The 18,121-nt window shown below is 39.1% G+C and overlaps 1 protein-coding gene across 5 annotated transcripts in view; it reads left to right on the top strand.

The window, feature by feature from the left end:
- Positions 1–18,121, top strand: part of CAPRIN2 (caprin family member 2) — a 34,140-nt gene that overhangs the window by 4,257 nt on the left and 11,762 nt on the right. For 4 of the 5 annotated variants that reach the window (XM_064654641.1, XM_064654640.1, XM_064654639.1 and 1 more), the window contains exons 4-13: positions 2,332–2,418; positions 4,831–5,069; positions 6,436–6,518; positions 8,465–8,629; positions 9,107–9,150; positions 10,505–11,350; positions 16,436–16,567; positions 16,768–16,855; positions 17,295–17,350; positions 17,969–18,079. In XM_064654641.1, coding sequence (XP_064510711.1) covers positions 2,332–2,418; positions 4,831–5,069; positions 6,436–6,518; positions 8,465–8,629; positions 9,107–9,150; positions 10,505–11,350; positions 16,436–16,567; positions 16,768–16,855; positions 17,295–17,350; positions 17,969–18,079 — 1,851 coding nt within the window. The remainder of the gene's footprint in view (positions 1–2,331; positions 2,419–4,830; positions 5,070–6,435; positions 6,519–8,464; positions 8,630–9,106; positions 9,151–10,504; positions 11,351–16,435; positions 16,568–16,767; positions 16,856–17,294; positions 17,351–17,968; positions 18,080–18,121) is intronic. The other variant, XM_064654643.1, reaches the window with a different exon arrangement.

Raw genomic sequence — 18,121 nt, 5'->3', positions numbered from 1 at the left:
GCAAGAATCTTTTGTGTTTAGATCATAGGTATTCTTTGCAATCTGTTTTCTGCCATGAGCAGTGAGACTATTTAACAGTATTCTGTGTAAGTTGGATTAGTCTGGAAGATGCTTTAAAGCTGCATCTAAATTTGACCACTCTGGTATATGCCCTGGACTGTGAAAAGCTGTTAGGTGAAAGTGAAATTAAGATGTGGGGAACTAAAGAGATGAAGGATTACGTAGATGCATTTCCTTTCAAATGCATCCAGCAGCACTAATTTTGGAAAATGGCATTAACTTGGTTACTGGCTTCTAGTATTCCTAGCTGAGCTTCACTTTTTAAATATTAGTATCTTTATCCCAGTTTCTGGGATATCTCAGGCTTTTAAAATGTGGAATTAGATTCAGTCTTGCTAGTTAACTGGCAGGTGGTAGTCAGACTGTTCAGATGACTTGAAGAAGCACATATACACTCAGTATAATTAATAATCTTATGAAAATTCCTGTTTCAGTGGTTAATATACAGAAATACTACATTTATAACTTTCAGATGCAAATTCCTGCTGTATATACAAATTGAAGCTAGAGTAGAGCTTCATACAGCCTAACACTTAACAAAGTGTTAGATGGCAGTTCAGTTTCTTTAGGTTTCAATTTCTAACACAGTGGAAGAAGTGCACATCTGGTGATGATGAACATGTTTTGCAAACAATTTGGATTAAGCTGTAATTACTTATGGTGCATGCCTGCCAGAGCTACTGTGTGCTAGCCTCGCTTTAGGAAACATTTGTTTCAAAAATGAGGAGCTTCCAGCAAGTTAAATGCTCTTACTGGCAATATTGTGCTGTTTTGCAAGCTGAGCAGATTTTCCTCAGTGCTGTTCCTCCAGCATGCTGTTAATGAATGTTAATAACAGGTGTGAGAGAAAAAAGCTGTTGCTTTCCCGCAGGCTGAGTTATAGCTTGTCCTCAGAGCAGTGGTAACTGTTCTCAGTGTTTTCAGGTAGGGTGTTTTACTCTAGAATTTGCTTTGTTAAAAGCACAGTTACTGTAATCTGTCGGTGTTACATTGTGAGTGTTCCTCAAATGTGTGGGCATTCGGGTCTTAGAAGTCATTCTCCTGAGTGCTAAGTGAACTGCTAATTAGCACTTAAAAGTTCCTTTAATGGATCTGAGTGTGGAGACAACCTAAACTACCCGGTGAGTGATTTACAGTAACACATGCATTATGTGTTGAGTAGCATTTAGGCCTGGTGTTGTCTAGTATGCTACAAACGAGTCTATAAATTCTATATGGAATTTGCAGACGTCCCAAATCATATTGGGACAGTAGATTAAGCTTCTGTCACTGCACTGATGAAACTCAATGCTAACACTGCTTTGGAAAAGCCTGTTACAGAAAAACTTATGATACCATGTCAGGAGCACAAACCAAACAGTGTAAAGCACCCATGAACAACTGAAATTAAACTTAACTTGTTACTTCCCAGACATGCCTTATGGTATGAGGATATGGGCAGCATGTCTGAACTACAGCATTTTGTGATCTTGAGAGCTGTCAAGGAAGCTTATAAAAATGAGTGACTCATTAAAAAAAGGGTATATCAAAATGCAATTAATAATCTACTGCAATGAGTCTTTTTGAAGACTAGCTGGTAAAATATTGGTTAAAGCCATTAGTGAATACAGGAACATGGCTTAATTTGTGGAAGCTAAATTTGAAAGATTTTTTTTTCTTAAAGTATGACTTGCCTTGTGTATTACTAAAGTTGGTACAAATTATCTGTGAAGGCATTTTTGCATGAGGGTAGAAGATCTGTGCTGAACTTGTCTCCTGTATTCCTTCTGGATTTTCAGATCGGTGCCTGATTTTAAGTACCTGTTTACCTGTGATTGCTGAAACCTATGGCACCAAAATTAAAAAAAAAAAACCAAAACCAAAAACCAAACAACAACAAAAACCAACAAACCAACAAACAAAACAAAACAAACAACAAACAAACAACAACAAAAAAACCAACCAACTTGTATCCAGGCTCTCTTGTGTCAACATTAGTATACCAAGTATTGTAAAAGGTGTTGCCTGGAAAGTCTAATGCAGGCAAGCTTGTAGGATATCTGTCTGGTGGTGGGAGCTGGCTTTCTGCTGCACTTTTCAGATAGCTGTGGGTCAATGATACTTGCAATTATAGTTAAAGTACCAGCTACAGACATGGTATTGTAAAGTTACAATTTCAGAGAAGTACACACTAAATGGCTGGTTCACAGTGAGAATTTAAATACCAGGAAACTGAGCTACAGCCAGTAATTTTAAGCATGAAAAAATACATTTTTATCTGTTCCTTTGTAGGAGGCAGTAGAGAAATATGATGAAGTAGTACATAACTTGGAATTTGCCAAGGAGCTTCAGAAGACTTTTTCAGGACTTAGCCAAGATGTAAGTACAAATGCTCTTTCCTATATTGCCAGGAGGTAACTGCAAAATTTGTGCTACTTTTCTAATGGTTACTGTTGTATGCCAGTGCACACAATACTAGGAAGTTCCTGTCTTGGAGCAGAAAAGTGTGGACAATTTTGTGTACCCCTCCATAATGTAGTAATTCACTGCATGCCCCTATAAGGGCTTGTGCTTAAGTAAACTGAGTCACTGGAGCTCAGCTGCTTTTGAGATGATTCCAGTTTACTTGGATTTTTACCACTAACTCATCCCCTGCACAGGTGCAGACTGCTGGGGAAGCAGCTCTGCTGGATGGGACATGTGGGTCCCTGGGGACTGCAGGCAAAGTAAATGGATCACCGTTGGATCACTGAAGCCTAGACATAGACTGAGACCAGGAGATTAATGTGAAATGATTATTTGGTACTTGTTGACTAGTTGTGTCTGATTCTGGTCACTTGGTAGACAAAGGCTATAGACAAGCTTCAGTGAGTCCAGTGGTGGGCCCCTGAATGGCTGGGGCCTGGAAAATGAGACCTCTGAGGAGAACCTGGAAGAACTGGGCTTGCTGGGTCTGGTAAAGTGAAGGCTTGACAGGAGGGGGAGTATTAACCTTCAGATACCAAATACTGAAAGGGTGGAGCCAGGATTTTGCTGAGAGATGCGGTAGGAGAAGGAATGATCACCGGTTGAAATAGTAGGTTCCAGCCAGGTAGGAGGAAATGGATACTCTGAGGATAATTGAGCACTAAAGCAGCCTGCCTAGAGAAGTAGTAAAATCTGTCCTTGGATCTCTTCAAGACCTGACTAAACAAAGCTCCAAGCAATCTAGTTTTGATTCAGCAGAGCCTTTATTCCGGAGGCTGGGCTAGACAGTGTCTCAAGATCACTTCCAAACTGAATAATGTTTGCAATGAGGGAAAGTGCCGAGGTTAAATCACTTTGGTTTCCTTAAGAAGTGTTTCTCAGTAAAATTCAACTAAAACTTGTGGAGTTTGCTACTTCAGTTGCTGTAGTTTTCTCTAATTATGGCAAGCCACATGAATAAGGTCTTTATTCAGGGTTTAAAGCACTACCTGCATTATTTTTATGTACGTGTTTTATCTTTGGAGAAATCAGTCTCTTGGCTCAAGCAAATACTACCCTTGTGGAAAAATTTGATCCAGAGTAGTGGTGGGGATGCTAAACATGATTAGTCACTGCTCTGGCATTATTTCTCTGCCTCCTACAGAATGCTGAAGGTAAAATGGCTTGTCTCAATGTTTACTGAGACCGAAACAGTTTTGCTAGAGAGTGTGTCTTGTGTGTATATAGTATATATAGTAATTCCAGGTAGTGTGGTAAATCTCTCAAAGCACTATGTGAGCAGAACTTTAGGAGCCTTTTCAACAGTGTTATTGCTTTAGGTTCCCTCTGTCATTCCATGTTGAATATAGAAACTGCTGTACTGAATGTTAAAACTTGGATTGCTTCCTATTGCTTTCCTTTCTGTAGCTGCCCATAAAAATATCAGAAATAAAGGATTGTGACCCAATGTATCTGTGTGCAGGTGTTTTTAGTAGTCCAGCATTAGCTTCTACCAGTTCATGTTTGTTCTTGAACTTATGCTGTATTTAAAGGGTAACTCACTTTGTTTTTAACTTGGCTCTGCTTCTGCTGGTATGGATTCTACAGCCAATAGCCATTACTGGAACACTAGAGGTCTTTCTGGCAACAGCATCCTTGTAACCTTTACAGTGTGTTCTAGGAAACAAAGCTTTCATGAATCTTGCCCCATATTGAAGCCTTTGGAATTCTGCAGTTACTTGGATAGCTTTTGCTGGATAGTTCTACTAGCACATGATGAGAAACTTCTCGACTGCCTGAGCACTGTGTATGTTCTGGGACTTGTGTTGTTGCTTACTTAATGAGTGTTTCAGTCTTCTGCCAACAAAAATAAAAGTAACTAAGATTCTACTGTATCAAACTGGAGTATGTAAAAATGAAGAACAGTTGTCTTACTAGGAGAAACTTGAGGCAACATCTGCATCTCCAAATTTGTGCTAAATGTTAAAAGTCGACTAGGCCTGGATTTGTGCATTGGTATCAATTCTACCAATTCCTTTAAAAGCTGTTACAGTAAAACAACTAGCAGACATAATCAGGATCTAGATATCATAAAGGCATATCACAAGTGAAGCTACCAGTATCCAGTTTGACTAAAAGAATTAGTAGATAGATGGGGAACTATTCCAAAGGAGGAGCTTGAAAGATCTTGGCTATCTGAAGAGGGCTAGGAGGTTCTGTTACCTAACCAAAATTAATAGTTAGTTTGCCCAGTGTAGGATGATCAATAGTAGAACTCAATGTTTTATCCTGGATTCCTGTTACTAAACTGTTGTGTTTAATTGTTGAATTTATGTATTAAAACAGCTGCTGAAAGCACAGAAGAAGGCTCAGCGGAGAGAGAGTCTGTTGAAGCTTGAAGCAGAGAAGAAGAAACTGCGTACAATACTTCAAGTCCAGTACGTGCTGCAGAACTTCACTCAAGAGCATGTTCAGAAAGATTTCAAAGGTGGTGTGAATGGTGCAATATACTTGCCTTCTAAAGAACTAGACTACCTCATAAGATTTGCAAAACTGACGTGTCCAGAAAGAAATGAGAACCTGAGGTAAGTTCAGGGCTTTTGTCTAATTAGTATGCTTCATTCATTACAGTAAATGTCCTCTGTTTGACACTGCCATGTCTTTAAATACTGTGTTTTGGAACACTAATTAAAATTCTATTCAGCACCCTTGCTTTAGTCTGAGATTAGGAATGTAACAGATTTACCTCACTCTGAGCATTAAAGGAAAGCTGTAGTAATTACAGCCTCAGGTGCAAGTTGCAGGCAAATTTTTGCCATCTCATGTCACGCTGTGGCACTGCGGGGAGATAGTCCAACACCATCCTAAACAGGGAGGCTGGTGGCATGCTGCTGCCTTGAGATCTCACTGTTCATGAAGTGAGAAAAGTGCTTGGAACATAGAACAATTTTGAATTTACTGCCCATGATGATCCACATGTGCTTCTTTACATTCCTTTGGAATAAAGTGTTGCTCCCGAGGCTCTCTTGCTATTAACTTTTAAGTGGTTTTAAAAAATTACCTGAAGTTTTTGATACCTCTTCACTAAATGTCATACATTTTAACCGGTTGTCAACAGAGGTAGTGTGTGTCAGGGCTAATGTGGCACTGCTCTCGTACTATGAAGGCTCATGCCTAGCATGACAGCCTGTCTGTTTTTAAGATAGTGTAGTAAGAATTGTATTTGAACATGGAATAAGTAGTTATTAGGTGGTAAGTTGAAACACTTCATGGTTGAGTCATGTTTGAATATGGACTAACTCTTAAGTTCCTAAAAGTTCTAATCACTTGTCATACACTAATCTTTGCCTAATCTTTGCTTAAGTTAACTTCTAAAGAAAAGCACTTATAAAACACTTCACAACAGGAGTCTCTCATTGTAGTGAAATAACTTAATTTCTGGATTGCTCTCACCATATTATGCTTCCACAGGAAGCTTAATCCTTTCTTTTGAGATGCTATGTTTCATCATGTTGGACTTCAAATTCCATTATCAGGAGGGTGTGGATCATGGACCTATGACAAGTTTCTAAATAACTGCTAGTTATTCAGAGTGGCAGGAGCTGCTGGTGGTTACTCCTGTACATGTTTGTCCAATAAACAAGGTGACCAGCCAATTAAACAGCAGTTGTTTCCCTGTCTGGGGATCCTGGCTTGGAATGAAGTCCAGCTATATGGGTGAGATATCTTGTGGGATAGTGCTGGGATCTGTAATGACCAACTAAAGCACTTCTGTTTGCTCGGTTAAATCACATGGACAGATACATTATAATTGCTTTCAGTGATTTCAGGGCTTAGTATTTGCCCTGTGTATGCAGCCTTGGTTTGGAGGGCTGAACTTGGGCTATTGGGATGCTGCAGCACTTGATCTTGGCTATGATTCTACCTGGTGAAACTTGTCACTCATTTTAGTGTTGAAGACCAGATGGAACAATCATCTCTCTACTTCTGGGACCTTCTAGAAGGAAGCGAGAAACCTGTAGTTGGAACAACATGTGAGTGTCTCATCTAGAGAAATAACTGAAACATCTGAAATTTGTGTGCTTGTTAAAACATCTTAAAACCAGTGAATATACATGGAAGGCTACCAAATGAAACACTTCCAAGTGCTATGTGTAACTATTATCCAAGGATGAACTGCTGTTTTAAGTTCTGTTTTTTTTAAGTACAGATCAATAGCAATACAGCATATTTGCTTTTTCCAGGTCAAGACTTCTAACCAATGTACTAGCATCCTTTTGAGGAATAATTATGGTAGTAATTGAAAAGCTGATGTGTGAATACCTTGCAGAACAGTGGAAAGCTTTTTGTATAGCTATGTGTAAATGGGTTAAGTTTGGAATAGTTCCCAGCCATGAAAGGCTTAGTTGAGCATGCTGATGTGTGCTTCATTGGCCCCAGGCTGAAGGTCCCACAGCATTGAAGATTCTCCCTTATTTGTAGGAATTCTAGACTCATACCTGTTGTCTGCCTACAGTGCAGAATATACCACACTAGAGAAAGATAGTTCCATTAGTGACTTACTGTGATCTCTGATCATGCACAGTGCAGTCTTACTTTGTACCTGTGTCGTGTCCTCACTTTCCAAGCACAGCAAAATCTGTGGGACTACATATCTTCCATTTGTGCCATACTTCCTAAACCTCTGGTTGTAAACCAATATGCACATTCTTTTCTGTTCCTATTTACAACTTGCTTGCTTATGAGGAAACTGCCCTTACTTGAGTTGTAGTGTCTTTCCTATTGCAAACAGACCTTGCTTATCCCACTTACTCCAATCCTGTAGTGGCTGTGTTGCAGGAATCTTTCACTTGTCACTGAAAATGCTGAAACTGTTAGACCAGAGCACTGGTGTGCCTTGTCTAACTTCCATATGCAGGTAGTTGAACTAACAGCTAAGTGTTAACTCTTTCCATGTACTTCTGGAGGAACTGCAAGTTTCCCTTGTATTGCTACAGGCTGGTAACTTTAACCTTGTGTCTACTGACATGAGTAGATAGTTGCCTTGGACTCCAAACCTTTGTTTTGTCTATCATCTAAACAACTTCTGTCATTATTTTATCAGTACCTCTATCCCTTTAATGTCAGTCTTGTGTCCTTCTGTGTGCAAGCTAGACTTCAGATAAAGCTGTTAGGTCATCTTATTAGCATTCATTGCCTTGGAAGACAATTTTTTTATAATCATGTTAAATTCTAGCCACAATTCTTGTTTGTGTGGTTATCACTGGTAGGAGTGATCTTTCACTGAATATTCTTCTTGTTCTCAAGGCTGTCCTGTCTCTAGCTCCTCTTAAACAATTTCCAGTATCACTGTTCTTTCTGAGGTCTTGCTCTAAGCTGCTGTCTCTTGTTTGCAGAGAGGAGAAAACTGGAGAGAGCTTCTCAGAGTACACAGCTAAGCTTTTGTTCAACCATGTCAGCTTTGACTCTTTTCAAACTTGAGGATTAATTTCAGTTTGAAAGAGTCTCTTGCATTCTTCCTGCTTGTTTCTGCAATTCTTAACTTTTCCTTCTGAGACTTACTGTCCTGTTACTGGGAAAAGGGTCTTGTAGGGCAGTTCCACAGTGAATGTTTAGCTTTACCTACATTGCAGTCTGCACATGATTTTAGTATTAATGCTGGCTAGTTTGTTCATGGTAAACAAATCCCTTTCTAAGCATGTGAGACCAGGTGGCTCAGTGTTTATCTTGTGTGCATTTAAACACAAGATGCAGTCTTACCTCTGGATTGAAAAGATGCTTTCAACAGTAATATATTAAGCACTCTAACAAATACTTTTCTTTATGAAAATGTTTTATTGCTATAACTGGGTAAGATGTGTAAACTTGGAGAAGTTGCAATTCATATACAGGGAGGAAGAAGGAAGTCTTAGTCTGTAATCTTGAATACCCCTTAATTTCAGATTTTCCTATTTTAACTTCATGGATTTTTATTCTTCAGATAAACACATGAAGGACCTGTTATCCAAACTCATAGACTCTGGCTACTTTGAAAGTATTCCAACTCCTCGTACCACTGTGCCAGTAAAAGAATTGGAAGAAGAAGTAAATAGAAAATCTCAGAAAACAAGACAGATGTCAAAAGGAGAGTCTGTCAAGGAACCAGGTGGAATATTAAAGGATTCAATTTTTGTATCATTGTTGGGAAAGACTTGAACTGAGCATTAACTTTGCATGGCTTGATGCTGTAGCTTGCTTGCAATGTAGTAACTGAAATGGAACCTGCAAGTCTTGCAGCCCTATACTGGCTAATAATGTAGAAAAAAATTAACTCAGTTATAGAATATTTTTTACCTTCTGAGCAGTTCTCCATGTTAAAGATGTGGGAACTGTCTGGTGTAGGGAATATTACATATTACAATAACCAAATTATGAATACTACAAAATGTTTCTTGCTTAACTCTGAACTTTTGCAAATGTAAAACATAATCAGAAAATAAAAGCTTGTGTAAAAGTAACATGTTGGATGGCAAATTGAGTTTAGCAATTGGCACTACTATTTAAATAGAATTAAAGAGTTGCTACTGTTTGGTCTGCCTTTCTGCGTTTGATCAGTTGAAACAAATTAACATCCTTTCTCTAGAATCCATTATGGAGCTTATGAAGTCTGAAATACAGCCACAGGAGGTAAGATACTCCACTACTAATTGCTTTCCTTTAGTATTGTGATTTATCAGACATAAAGTTGCACTTCTGCAGCTCTTTTTTAAACTTGAAAAGGGAGTCTGAACAGCAACCTAGGTGTTGCTTTATGTAGGAAGCATTAAAGACTTAGTTGCATTTCCATTTCTAACGCCAAATTTATGGCATCTGGGGTATTTTGGGATAAATGGAACAGGATTACATGAAGCAGTATAGTACTTTAATGCTCTGGCACTTTCCTGAATAAAACAAAGCCTTTAGAGTGGAAACACACAGATCTTTTGTGTACTGTGGAATAGAGAAAATACACATCTACTAAAGCTGTCTGTAAAAGCTAAGCTGATTGCAGTAGGCTTGATATCGGTAGGGTTGAGAATGATGTGGGTTTTGCCCTGATTTGTCAGAAAAGTAGGGATTCCAAGACAGGGTTGTGTGCACAGGGGTGTGTAGACCTGTTTCAGCAGCTCTTCAGAATCCTGTGCTCAAGCTTTGAATGTTAGTAGCATAAAAACCATTAGGTTCAAAAGGTGGGGAGGGGTGTCCTTTTCTAAGTGTAAATACTGGTTCTTAAAATGCTGAATCCCTGTTTCCCAGGTATCCCACTAGAGGGTGTACTCTAGAACGAGTTTTTGTAACTTACTGTTAACAGTTATCTGACTCTTCTGGTGTCTTGTCAGAAAAAAAAATCTCAGCCAGTGAGCCTTGTACATTATTCACTTCATATATTTACTTCCTATTCATGACAAAGTGCTAACTCAGAAAAACTTCAGGACATCATTAAACTCTCAGACTTACTGATGCTGATCACAGCCTGCAGTTGAAGTCCAGTGGTACTAAATCTGAGAATCTGACTTTTTTTTAGTATTATAACTCCATTGAGAATGAAGGTTATACTTGATTACTGGGTCTAATATTTGGGGGGAGATGGCACTGCTAAGCTTAGCACAATGTTTGCTAATACAGTACCATGGCATTTTAGATGCTTAGGAGGAGAGTTAACTTTTGTAAAAAGTTGCGGTTGAACTTGATATTGTCACTGCCTGGGAACACCAGGTAGCACTGAGGATAAGGGCAGGAGATTCACTCAGCTCTAGTGGGTTTTACTTGTGCTGTTCAGGACTGTTTCCTGTTTCTCTGTGGCATGCCAAGCAAAGCTAGTCTGCAGTGTGGTAGGATAAAGCCATGGCTGTCCACACAGTTTCTATGACTAGTGCTTAGGCTGTCTGGGCTCTGCTTTTAGTCAGCAGTTTTCAGTAGCTGAGTGACCTAATTTAACTGACCTGAACTGTAGTAGCAAAATGTGTTCTTGGGAACCATTAAGTTTCTCTGGTCTATATAGTTTCTCAACAGGCGTTATTTGCCTGAAGCAGAATACTCTGTCAAGAAGAAGACAGAAGAGCCCAAATCTTGGGAAGCTGAGTGTGCTAGAAAGCAAGAACCTCCAAAGTCCTGGGAAATGCTTGTTGATACTGAAGAGAAGGAACAGAAGCAAAATCAAGAGGCCTTAAAGCCTTGGGAAGCTCGTGTTAGACAGCAAGAACTAAAAAGACCAGATTCTCCAAAGCCTTGGGAAGCTCGTGTTAAAGAGGAGGAACAGAAGTGTGAGTCTGCAAAGCCCTGGGAGACCCATGTTGAGGAGGAAAAACAGAAGAAGCAAGAAGCACCAAAGGCCTGGGTAGCACATGTCCGAGAGGAGCAGGAGTCTCCCAAACCCTGGGCAGCAAAGGTTAGGGAAGAGCAGGACCAGAAGAAACAGGCATCACCTAAGCCATGGGTAACAAAAGTTAGGGAAGAGCAGGAACAAAAAAAGCAAGAGTCCCCAAAACCTTGGGTAACCAAAGTTAAGGAAGAACCAGAAGAGAAGCGGGAATCTCCAAAACCTTGGGTAACCCAAGCTAGGGAGCAACCAGAACAAAAGAAGCCAGAGCCTGTGAAAACATGGGAAATGCCTGTTAGGGAAGAGCCAGAGCAAAAGAAGCAGGAGCCTGTGAAGGCTTGGGCTGCACATTTTAGGGAGGAGCCAGAACAAAAGAAGCAGGAGACTCGAGAGGCTTGGGAAAAAGCTGGCAGGCAGCAGCAAGTGTCACCACCACAGTTACAGAACCCTCCGAAGTCCTGGGGAGCTGCAAGTATTGGGCCAAAGGAGCAGATGGGGCCAAAGAAGTTTGATATGGAACCCAAAGAAGTGAGTTGGCATATGTAGTATTACCTGTCCTAAGCTTTTGACACTAGTGTATTGGAATAAAGCTACCTATTAGCAGAGCGTTTATAAGGTGCATTTTGTAGGCCTGTACTTAATCTCCCATTTTATTCTTTCTTGAGGGTGAATAATTCTGGCACTTAAAGTTTATACTTGATTAGCAAGATGGTCTACTTTGCTTTTTATATCAACACAGTGTTTGAGCCTTGAATAAGTGCTTTATGCACAAGACAGAAGAATTAACTTGGTTCATCTGTAGCTGTTGGCTCTGTCCACTGTTAGCAGTACAAAGCAGGTATGACTCATCCAGGGATCAAATACTTTGTGGCTGCATGCAAATAGCACTTCAGTAATTTTTAGGCTTTTGATTAAAATAGCTGCTGATTCAAGAGAGATCTAATGTCTAGATCAAGCAATACCAACTGTACAGGGGCTTAAATATGTATTTCCAGATGAATGCATGAACCATACTGCTGTCCTGGGGAGTCTAACAATAGCACAGCTTTAGAAATGTATAATGAAGCCATTGCAGGGCTTTCAGCTGAGGAGGCTGGTCACATTACCTTCCTTCTCACGTGTGCTTGGGTAGCAACAATTCTGATAACTGTAAAAATGGATAACTCTGCTTTATCTGCCATCTTATTAAGAGCAGTGTTAATTTAAAGTTAGACTTCAGGAATACAATATGGGGAGTTGAGCAATTCTCTGTATACAATGTTGTCAGCACTACTACCTTTGTGCAAGAAAGCAGGAATCACAATTATTACATTCTGTAATAATCACAGCAAATGATTAAGTTTATATCTTGTCAGTAAACTTGGCATAACTGAAAAATGGATGTTCTTGCGCCTAGAGGCGAGACCGCAAAGCGAAGGTTGAACACGAGATCAAGAGAGTATGTAACATGCAGCACTGGGTAACCAAATGGGGTTGAGGTGTTTCACTTTGATTCATCTCTACACTGAAGCTGAGTGGAATCTTGTGTCCACTGGTGGTGGTGGTTCTGGCAGAAAACCTGGTTGTCTCCCTAAGTAACTCTGAGCACTAATAGGTGTGGTGCACCCAACTATGCATAGTATTACTGTAACTGAAACTAAGTATTGGAGTAGTCTCAAGCACTTTAAGAGGCCTTGGGATTTCTGGTGGCAGATTACTTTAAAGCTTAAATGCAAGAGATGAGGCTGTTATTTTTATATGGGATGGATAGATGGATGGCTTAAGTGGTCAACAAAACTTTGCTGCAGTGAGTAAAAAGGAGGGTCTCCAGTCAGCTGGAGGAACTTGTAGACTGCCTAGGAATCTTCCACTGGCAAAGTTAAACTAAATGTTGGAATGTGAGGTCGCTTAAGGTGGATTGCTGAATTAAGTAAAAGCATAATTTAAAGTATTCAAACTTTGATTTACTTAGTCCATAGAGAAACACCTGCTGGCTTTATTTTTGCTTAGTAGCTGTTGAGAAATCCTCATATCAAAAGTATATTGAATGAGTAGGAAATAGTGTATTGGCAACATAACTAGTCTTCGCAACCAGTTTTTAAAAAAATGAAGATGTCTTTGGCTTGAGGTGCATGTAAAGAACAACTAAAATCATATTAAGCTTTTCAGACAAGTTTCTCTTATCTTTGTTTATGTAAAGAGGCAATGCAGTGCTATAGCTGGATCTGTTTAACTCCCAGAGTGACTGTATAAATGACTTTGTGCAAAGATGTAGGCATGGCAGATAAAAGGCCTGTGTCAGTGCTGCTGCCCTCTGAGTGAAACTAACCTTTCTTTGCTCTGAAATAACTGTTAGAGCTCTGAGGTCTTTTAAAAGACTATGTTTTGAGATCTTAAAATACATTTATTTAACTAAATGTACCATAAGGTGCAATGTCTGAGACCGCAGAGCGAGCTGATATGCAGGCCTCTTAAACTGTTTAAACATCTGTGCAATCTGTGGACCAGCAAACTTGTTTAGAGCTGAGTTTGTGGCCTGCTATGAGAAAGCAAAACAGTTTGGCTTGTGCTGTCATCCAGTTCCATTTAATTTATACCTGCTGTGAATACTGCCCTGAGTAGAAAGCAAATGTTAATTGTGTATCTACGTGGTACAGCTGTGATTACAGCTTAGGTATCACCATTCCACCTCATTTAGTACTCCACAGCTAACAGGAGTACCTAGTATATTGGCACTCTGACTAATAAAATTCCAGTGTGGTCAGTGTGCTTTTACATTGGTTTATTTGCAATTGTTAACAGGTCCAAAACCAAATCCTGGGTATTTCAATTCCGCTTTTAGTTAGTTCTTTGGGCGTATGTCAAGACAGGTTTTGCCAAATGTATAAGTAGTGTTTAAGTTAGTTTTTACAAACATTGTTATGACAAATTACACCCTGAACTTACAAGTACTGTGTTACTCTTGGTTCAAGCAACATTCAGGTTCACGTTGAGTGATCTTGGCATTTACAAGCTTGATGTGAGCTGGAACAATAGGTTACTAAACTAAGAATCTGCTACCAGCTTGTAATGACTTCCAGAAACAGCATCTAATTGTAGGGTAGAAAGATAACTTGGTTTAAAACCATCTTAAGAATGTTAAGTACTTACTCTTCTTCAAAGCATCTCTTTTTATAAAAGGCATAAAAACTTGAAGTACTTGAACTTCCTGATACCTTCTCATAAATGATCTTGTGTTGCACTAAATATCATAGTTTTGAACACCTAGGAACTAGCAAAGCAGCAAATCAATATGAGGTAACTTCACTACAGCTGCTTCTGGCTGGTGTATTTTAATTAATGTAGGAACTAGAAAATAATTTCTATGCAACAGAAAGTCTGTGTTTCAGCCTTGGCTTAAAGCCTTAATGTCATGTATGTAACCCTGTATGCTTGTGCTTCTTATTGAAGTAAAGAATGCTACCAACATAAGGGAGAGTATGAGCTGTGAAAGGAGAGAAAACCTCTAACAAACTGTAAAGCCACACAGGAATTTTATCATCTTTGGAAGCAAAAGTGACACACTGCGGTCTCTTCTGTTTCCATGCTCTTGAGGCTGTTTAAATTCTTTTGTGTTTAATGTACAAGTCTCACTTATGCAGCTAGTGGACTGTCTTAAGAGCTTGAGACACTGCCAGACTTGACCTGGCTAGGTGACCTAAAAGTGGAAGGCTTCTGTTACCCGTTTTCAAACATACAGAACCAGTTTGGTAGTGTACTTGTGTCTTAGTATGAACAGTAGTGAGGAGGAAGAGGGTAACAGAAGTATTAATCAGTTTAATGGATATAATGGTTTTACAATATATAGTGGATTTACTAAGACAGTGAGTACTGTAGAATTTAGTCTGCTTGTAAGTGAGGGCTAATAAAGTGATGGACAAAGATTCAGATTCCTAGTAACTTCATAACTTTCTGAGATTAACTTTTTATTCAGCTGTATCTTTTGTCCTGCACTTAGGTGCTTAATACCTTCAGTTACTGTTCAGTATTGGAAACTATACAGCAATATAAACCTGTGTAGTCAGTAGTTGAAGTAGTGCTTGTGCATCAGAATTTCTAATTAAGATAGTTGTACAAAGGTGTACTCATCTAGTTTTAGAATAAAGTAAAACTTCTCAGAGCTCAACAAGTAGCTGTCATGTGGGTCACACATATTAGAAATGGAGTCCTTCAGAGTTAATCATGTGCTGCAAGCTTCTTCCCTGTTCACAGTATGGAAACTTATGCAAATGTGAGTGATTAGTTTCAGGTAACTGTTGAAGAAGAAATGCAAGAGTGTTTTTGGGCTTGCCCTAAAGCTGGACAAAGAGCACTTAATCAGTTTGTTTTGAATTTAGTGTGACAGGTATGACACATACCCTTCTGCCATACAGTCTTCCAATGATTTCATGCATGTACTCAACACACTGCTAATACAGTATATTGAAGTAGTAACCTCCTATTAGAAAGACAAGTCTTTGTACTGTAAGAAAGCAAAGGCTTTCACATGTTCCTGTGTATCTCAATGTTTGGACCAGTTGAAATAATGCAACTAAATGTTTTCAGACTTGCCTCTCTCTAGCTGCATAGACAAACATATAAGAGCATCAAAGCTTTCGAGAGCCACAAAAAATTATGGATTTAAAATACTTATAACAAGCCTAACTCTTCTCCAAGTTGCTTTCAAAAGATGTTAAACTATCTAGACAATGTAATATTATTGTCACTCTGTAAATACCAGGGCTTCTGCTACTTAAGGAGCTTACTATTATGATTCTGCTACCTTAGACTTACCTGTTCTTTGACAAAATATTTCCCTCTTTAAAAGCGAAGTGACAACCAGTTGGGATGAACTGTTAAGGGACCATCTGAAACAATCAAGGAGTAAAAAGAGAAGCAGAAGTCCATATTTAGCCACAGAGTTAGGCTCTCATGGGGGAGTACAGATGTATTTATGCCAAACTTTGAAATGTTTAATTAATAGTTTTTGCAGGAGCTGGTACATTCAGAGTATTTGGTTGTTATGGTTAAAACAAAATGTTTCCACTGAATTACCAGCTTGCAATGTATTTCTTAGGTGTAGTTTCTTCAGAATGTCTGGAAATGCCATGTTAATGAAGATCTGTACTTAGTGGCATGGGCTCTACTGAGAGGAAGTATGTTCTAAACCTTGAGTGATGCAGCTTTGATTCTTAAGTTTGTTCTGGCCTTCAACTTAAATATGTGAGTTTACTTAGATGGAAGTGCCTAATTTTGCAACAGATGCAGGCAACTTCTCGTCTTCTTCACATTTGATGATAAGAAACCAAATGAAGTGAATTAACCTAGTGAAAGGTGCCCCTGCCCATGGCAGGGGGCTTGGAACTAGATATTCTTTAAGGTCTCTTCCAACCCAAACCATTCTATGAAATCTGTGGCTTAACCAGCTGTAGCAACAGGAAGCTGATTTTTTTTTTTCTTTTACTAAAGTGAAAGCTTGATTCAGGAAATATCAATAACAGCACAGAATTCCTTGGCTTCCAGTGTCTGACACCTGTAGGTTACTCTGGAAGTATGTTGGACAAGACAGCTTGCCTTGCTTCCAGCATTAGATTTAATACAATTTCTCCTTATTAGGTGCCTAAACCTGTACATCAGCCAGCTGCAGAGTTTTGCTCTACTTCAACTCTTCCAAAAGATCCAGTACTGAGAAGGGAGAAACTTCAGGATCTGATGACTCAGATACAAGGGACTTACAACTTCATGCAAGTATGTTTTTCTCTGCTGTTGTAGCACAAAGCTCCAATAACCCTACCAAGGGCTAGGGAAAACAGTGCTGACAAAGTGTGTTGGCACTGAATGAATGAATTTAGTGCTAATTAGCCAACAGCAGCTTGTCAAGTGAGAATGTTTCATTTGTATCTAGAGTTTAATTTTTTTCCTACCAACTGGTGATCTTTTTTCGAAAGGAGTCCATTCTGGATTTTGATAAAGCTTCACCAAGTGCCATTGGTTCATCCCAACCTCCTTCAGTTACTCCAGCAAGTAGTCCTGTAGGTAGGTGATACTATAAGTGTAAATGGTATGTAACATTCTGCAAGCACTAACAGGGTTTGCTTGGGCTGTAGATCAGTAAGCCAGGTGAAGGCAGCTTGTCTAACTATAAAGAATAGGTCATGCTAAGGAACTGTTTGGGTGGGTCTTGGGCTATAAAACTTAATTACCCAGTTTATTTTTTCTAATCTGTAAAGTGGGTATCTCATTTGTGGTAAAAATATATTTATCATTGAATACCTGTCCTCTTTTATAAAAAACACTGAAGTTTTCAATTGGCTGTAGGTTATTGATAGTAGGTTAAATGTTTGCAGTGCACATGCTAAAAACAGCATGCATTTTCATACGTGAAATCTTTGGAAGAAATAGAACTCCACACTGAACCTGTATGTAGTGTTTGAATTTAAAAGTAAATGCTGCTTAATGCATTCTTTTTTTACAGCTTCAAAAGAACAGAAACTGCCAAGTCAGAGTGATTTTCTTCAACAGCCCCTTCAAGTAAGTTGAAGTTAGGACTGCCCCTAAGAGGCAGATAGAGGTTATTTACTAGTATAGACTTATATTCTAATTGTTTTTTCTTGTCAATTGTTTTGTAACAAATTTCATATAACCTAGTAGCTTGCAAGTCTGAGATCACTCAAATGCTGCCAAAGTTGGCTGCTCTTCTGCTTGAAAAGCAGCAAGAGATTCTTGAAATTTCTTGAAGCTGTAAAGTATGTTGAAGACATGCTGAAATAGTTTGAATATTTAACTCATAGATTCAGGTCATAGCTAAAAGTTGTGTGCAGAAGAAAACTGTTTCTTTCCTAGATAGTCCCTATTTTCATCTTTCAGATCCTCACTTGTCCCAAAGGTAGTGTCTCAAGCTTTGGCAGCCACAGTTAAATGAACCTTAAATTCACTTACCCTGCTTTCATGTCTTGCTGTTTTGGCTTTTAAATAGGCTTTCTTTCCACTAACAGAATTTCCTGAAAAACTGACTAACTAGTTAAAGGACTTCAGTTCCTGCCTTATTCTGTGGTTTACTTGGAAAGACCCAGAGTGTGAGTTCTAGTGAAACCAAACATTTACATTAATTTTTTTCAAAACCTTGTCTCCGTTTTCTCTCCTTGCAAGGCTGCTGCTTCATCCATGGCACTGCACAGTTCAAATACTTCCCTGGCATCTGCTGATCACACTCTTTCTGGCTCTGAAACTGAAGACTTGGTGACACCACAGACACCACAGGTAACATACCCTGGGGTTCACTGGCATTTAGAAATCTGTGTG

The sequence above is a fragment of the Pseudopipra pipra genome, chromosome 5, assembly GCF_036250125.1.
Source record: "Pseudopipra pipra isolate bDixPip1 chromosome 5, bDixPip1.hap1, whole genome shotgun sequence".
NCBI lineage: Eukaryota > Metazoa > Chordata > Aves > Passeriformes > Pipridae > Pseudopipra > Pseudopipra pipra.
Note: the sequence above shows the minus strand (reverse complement) of the source record. Positions and strands in the feature narration are given on the sequence as shown.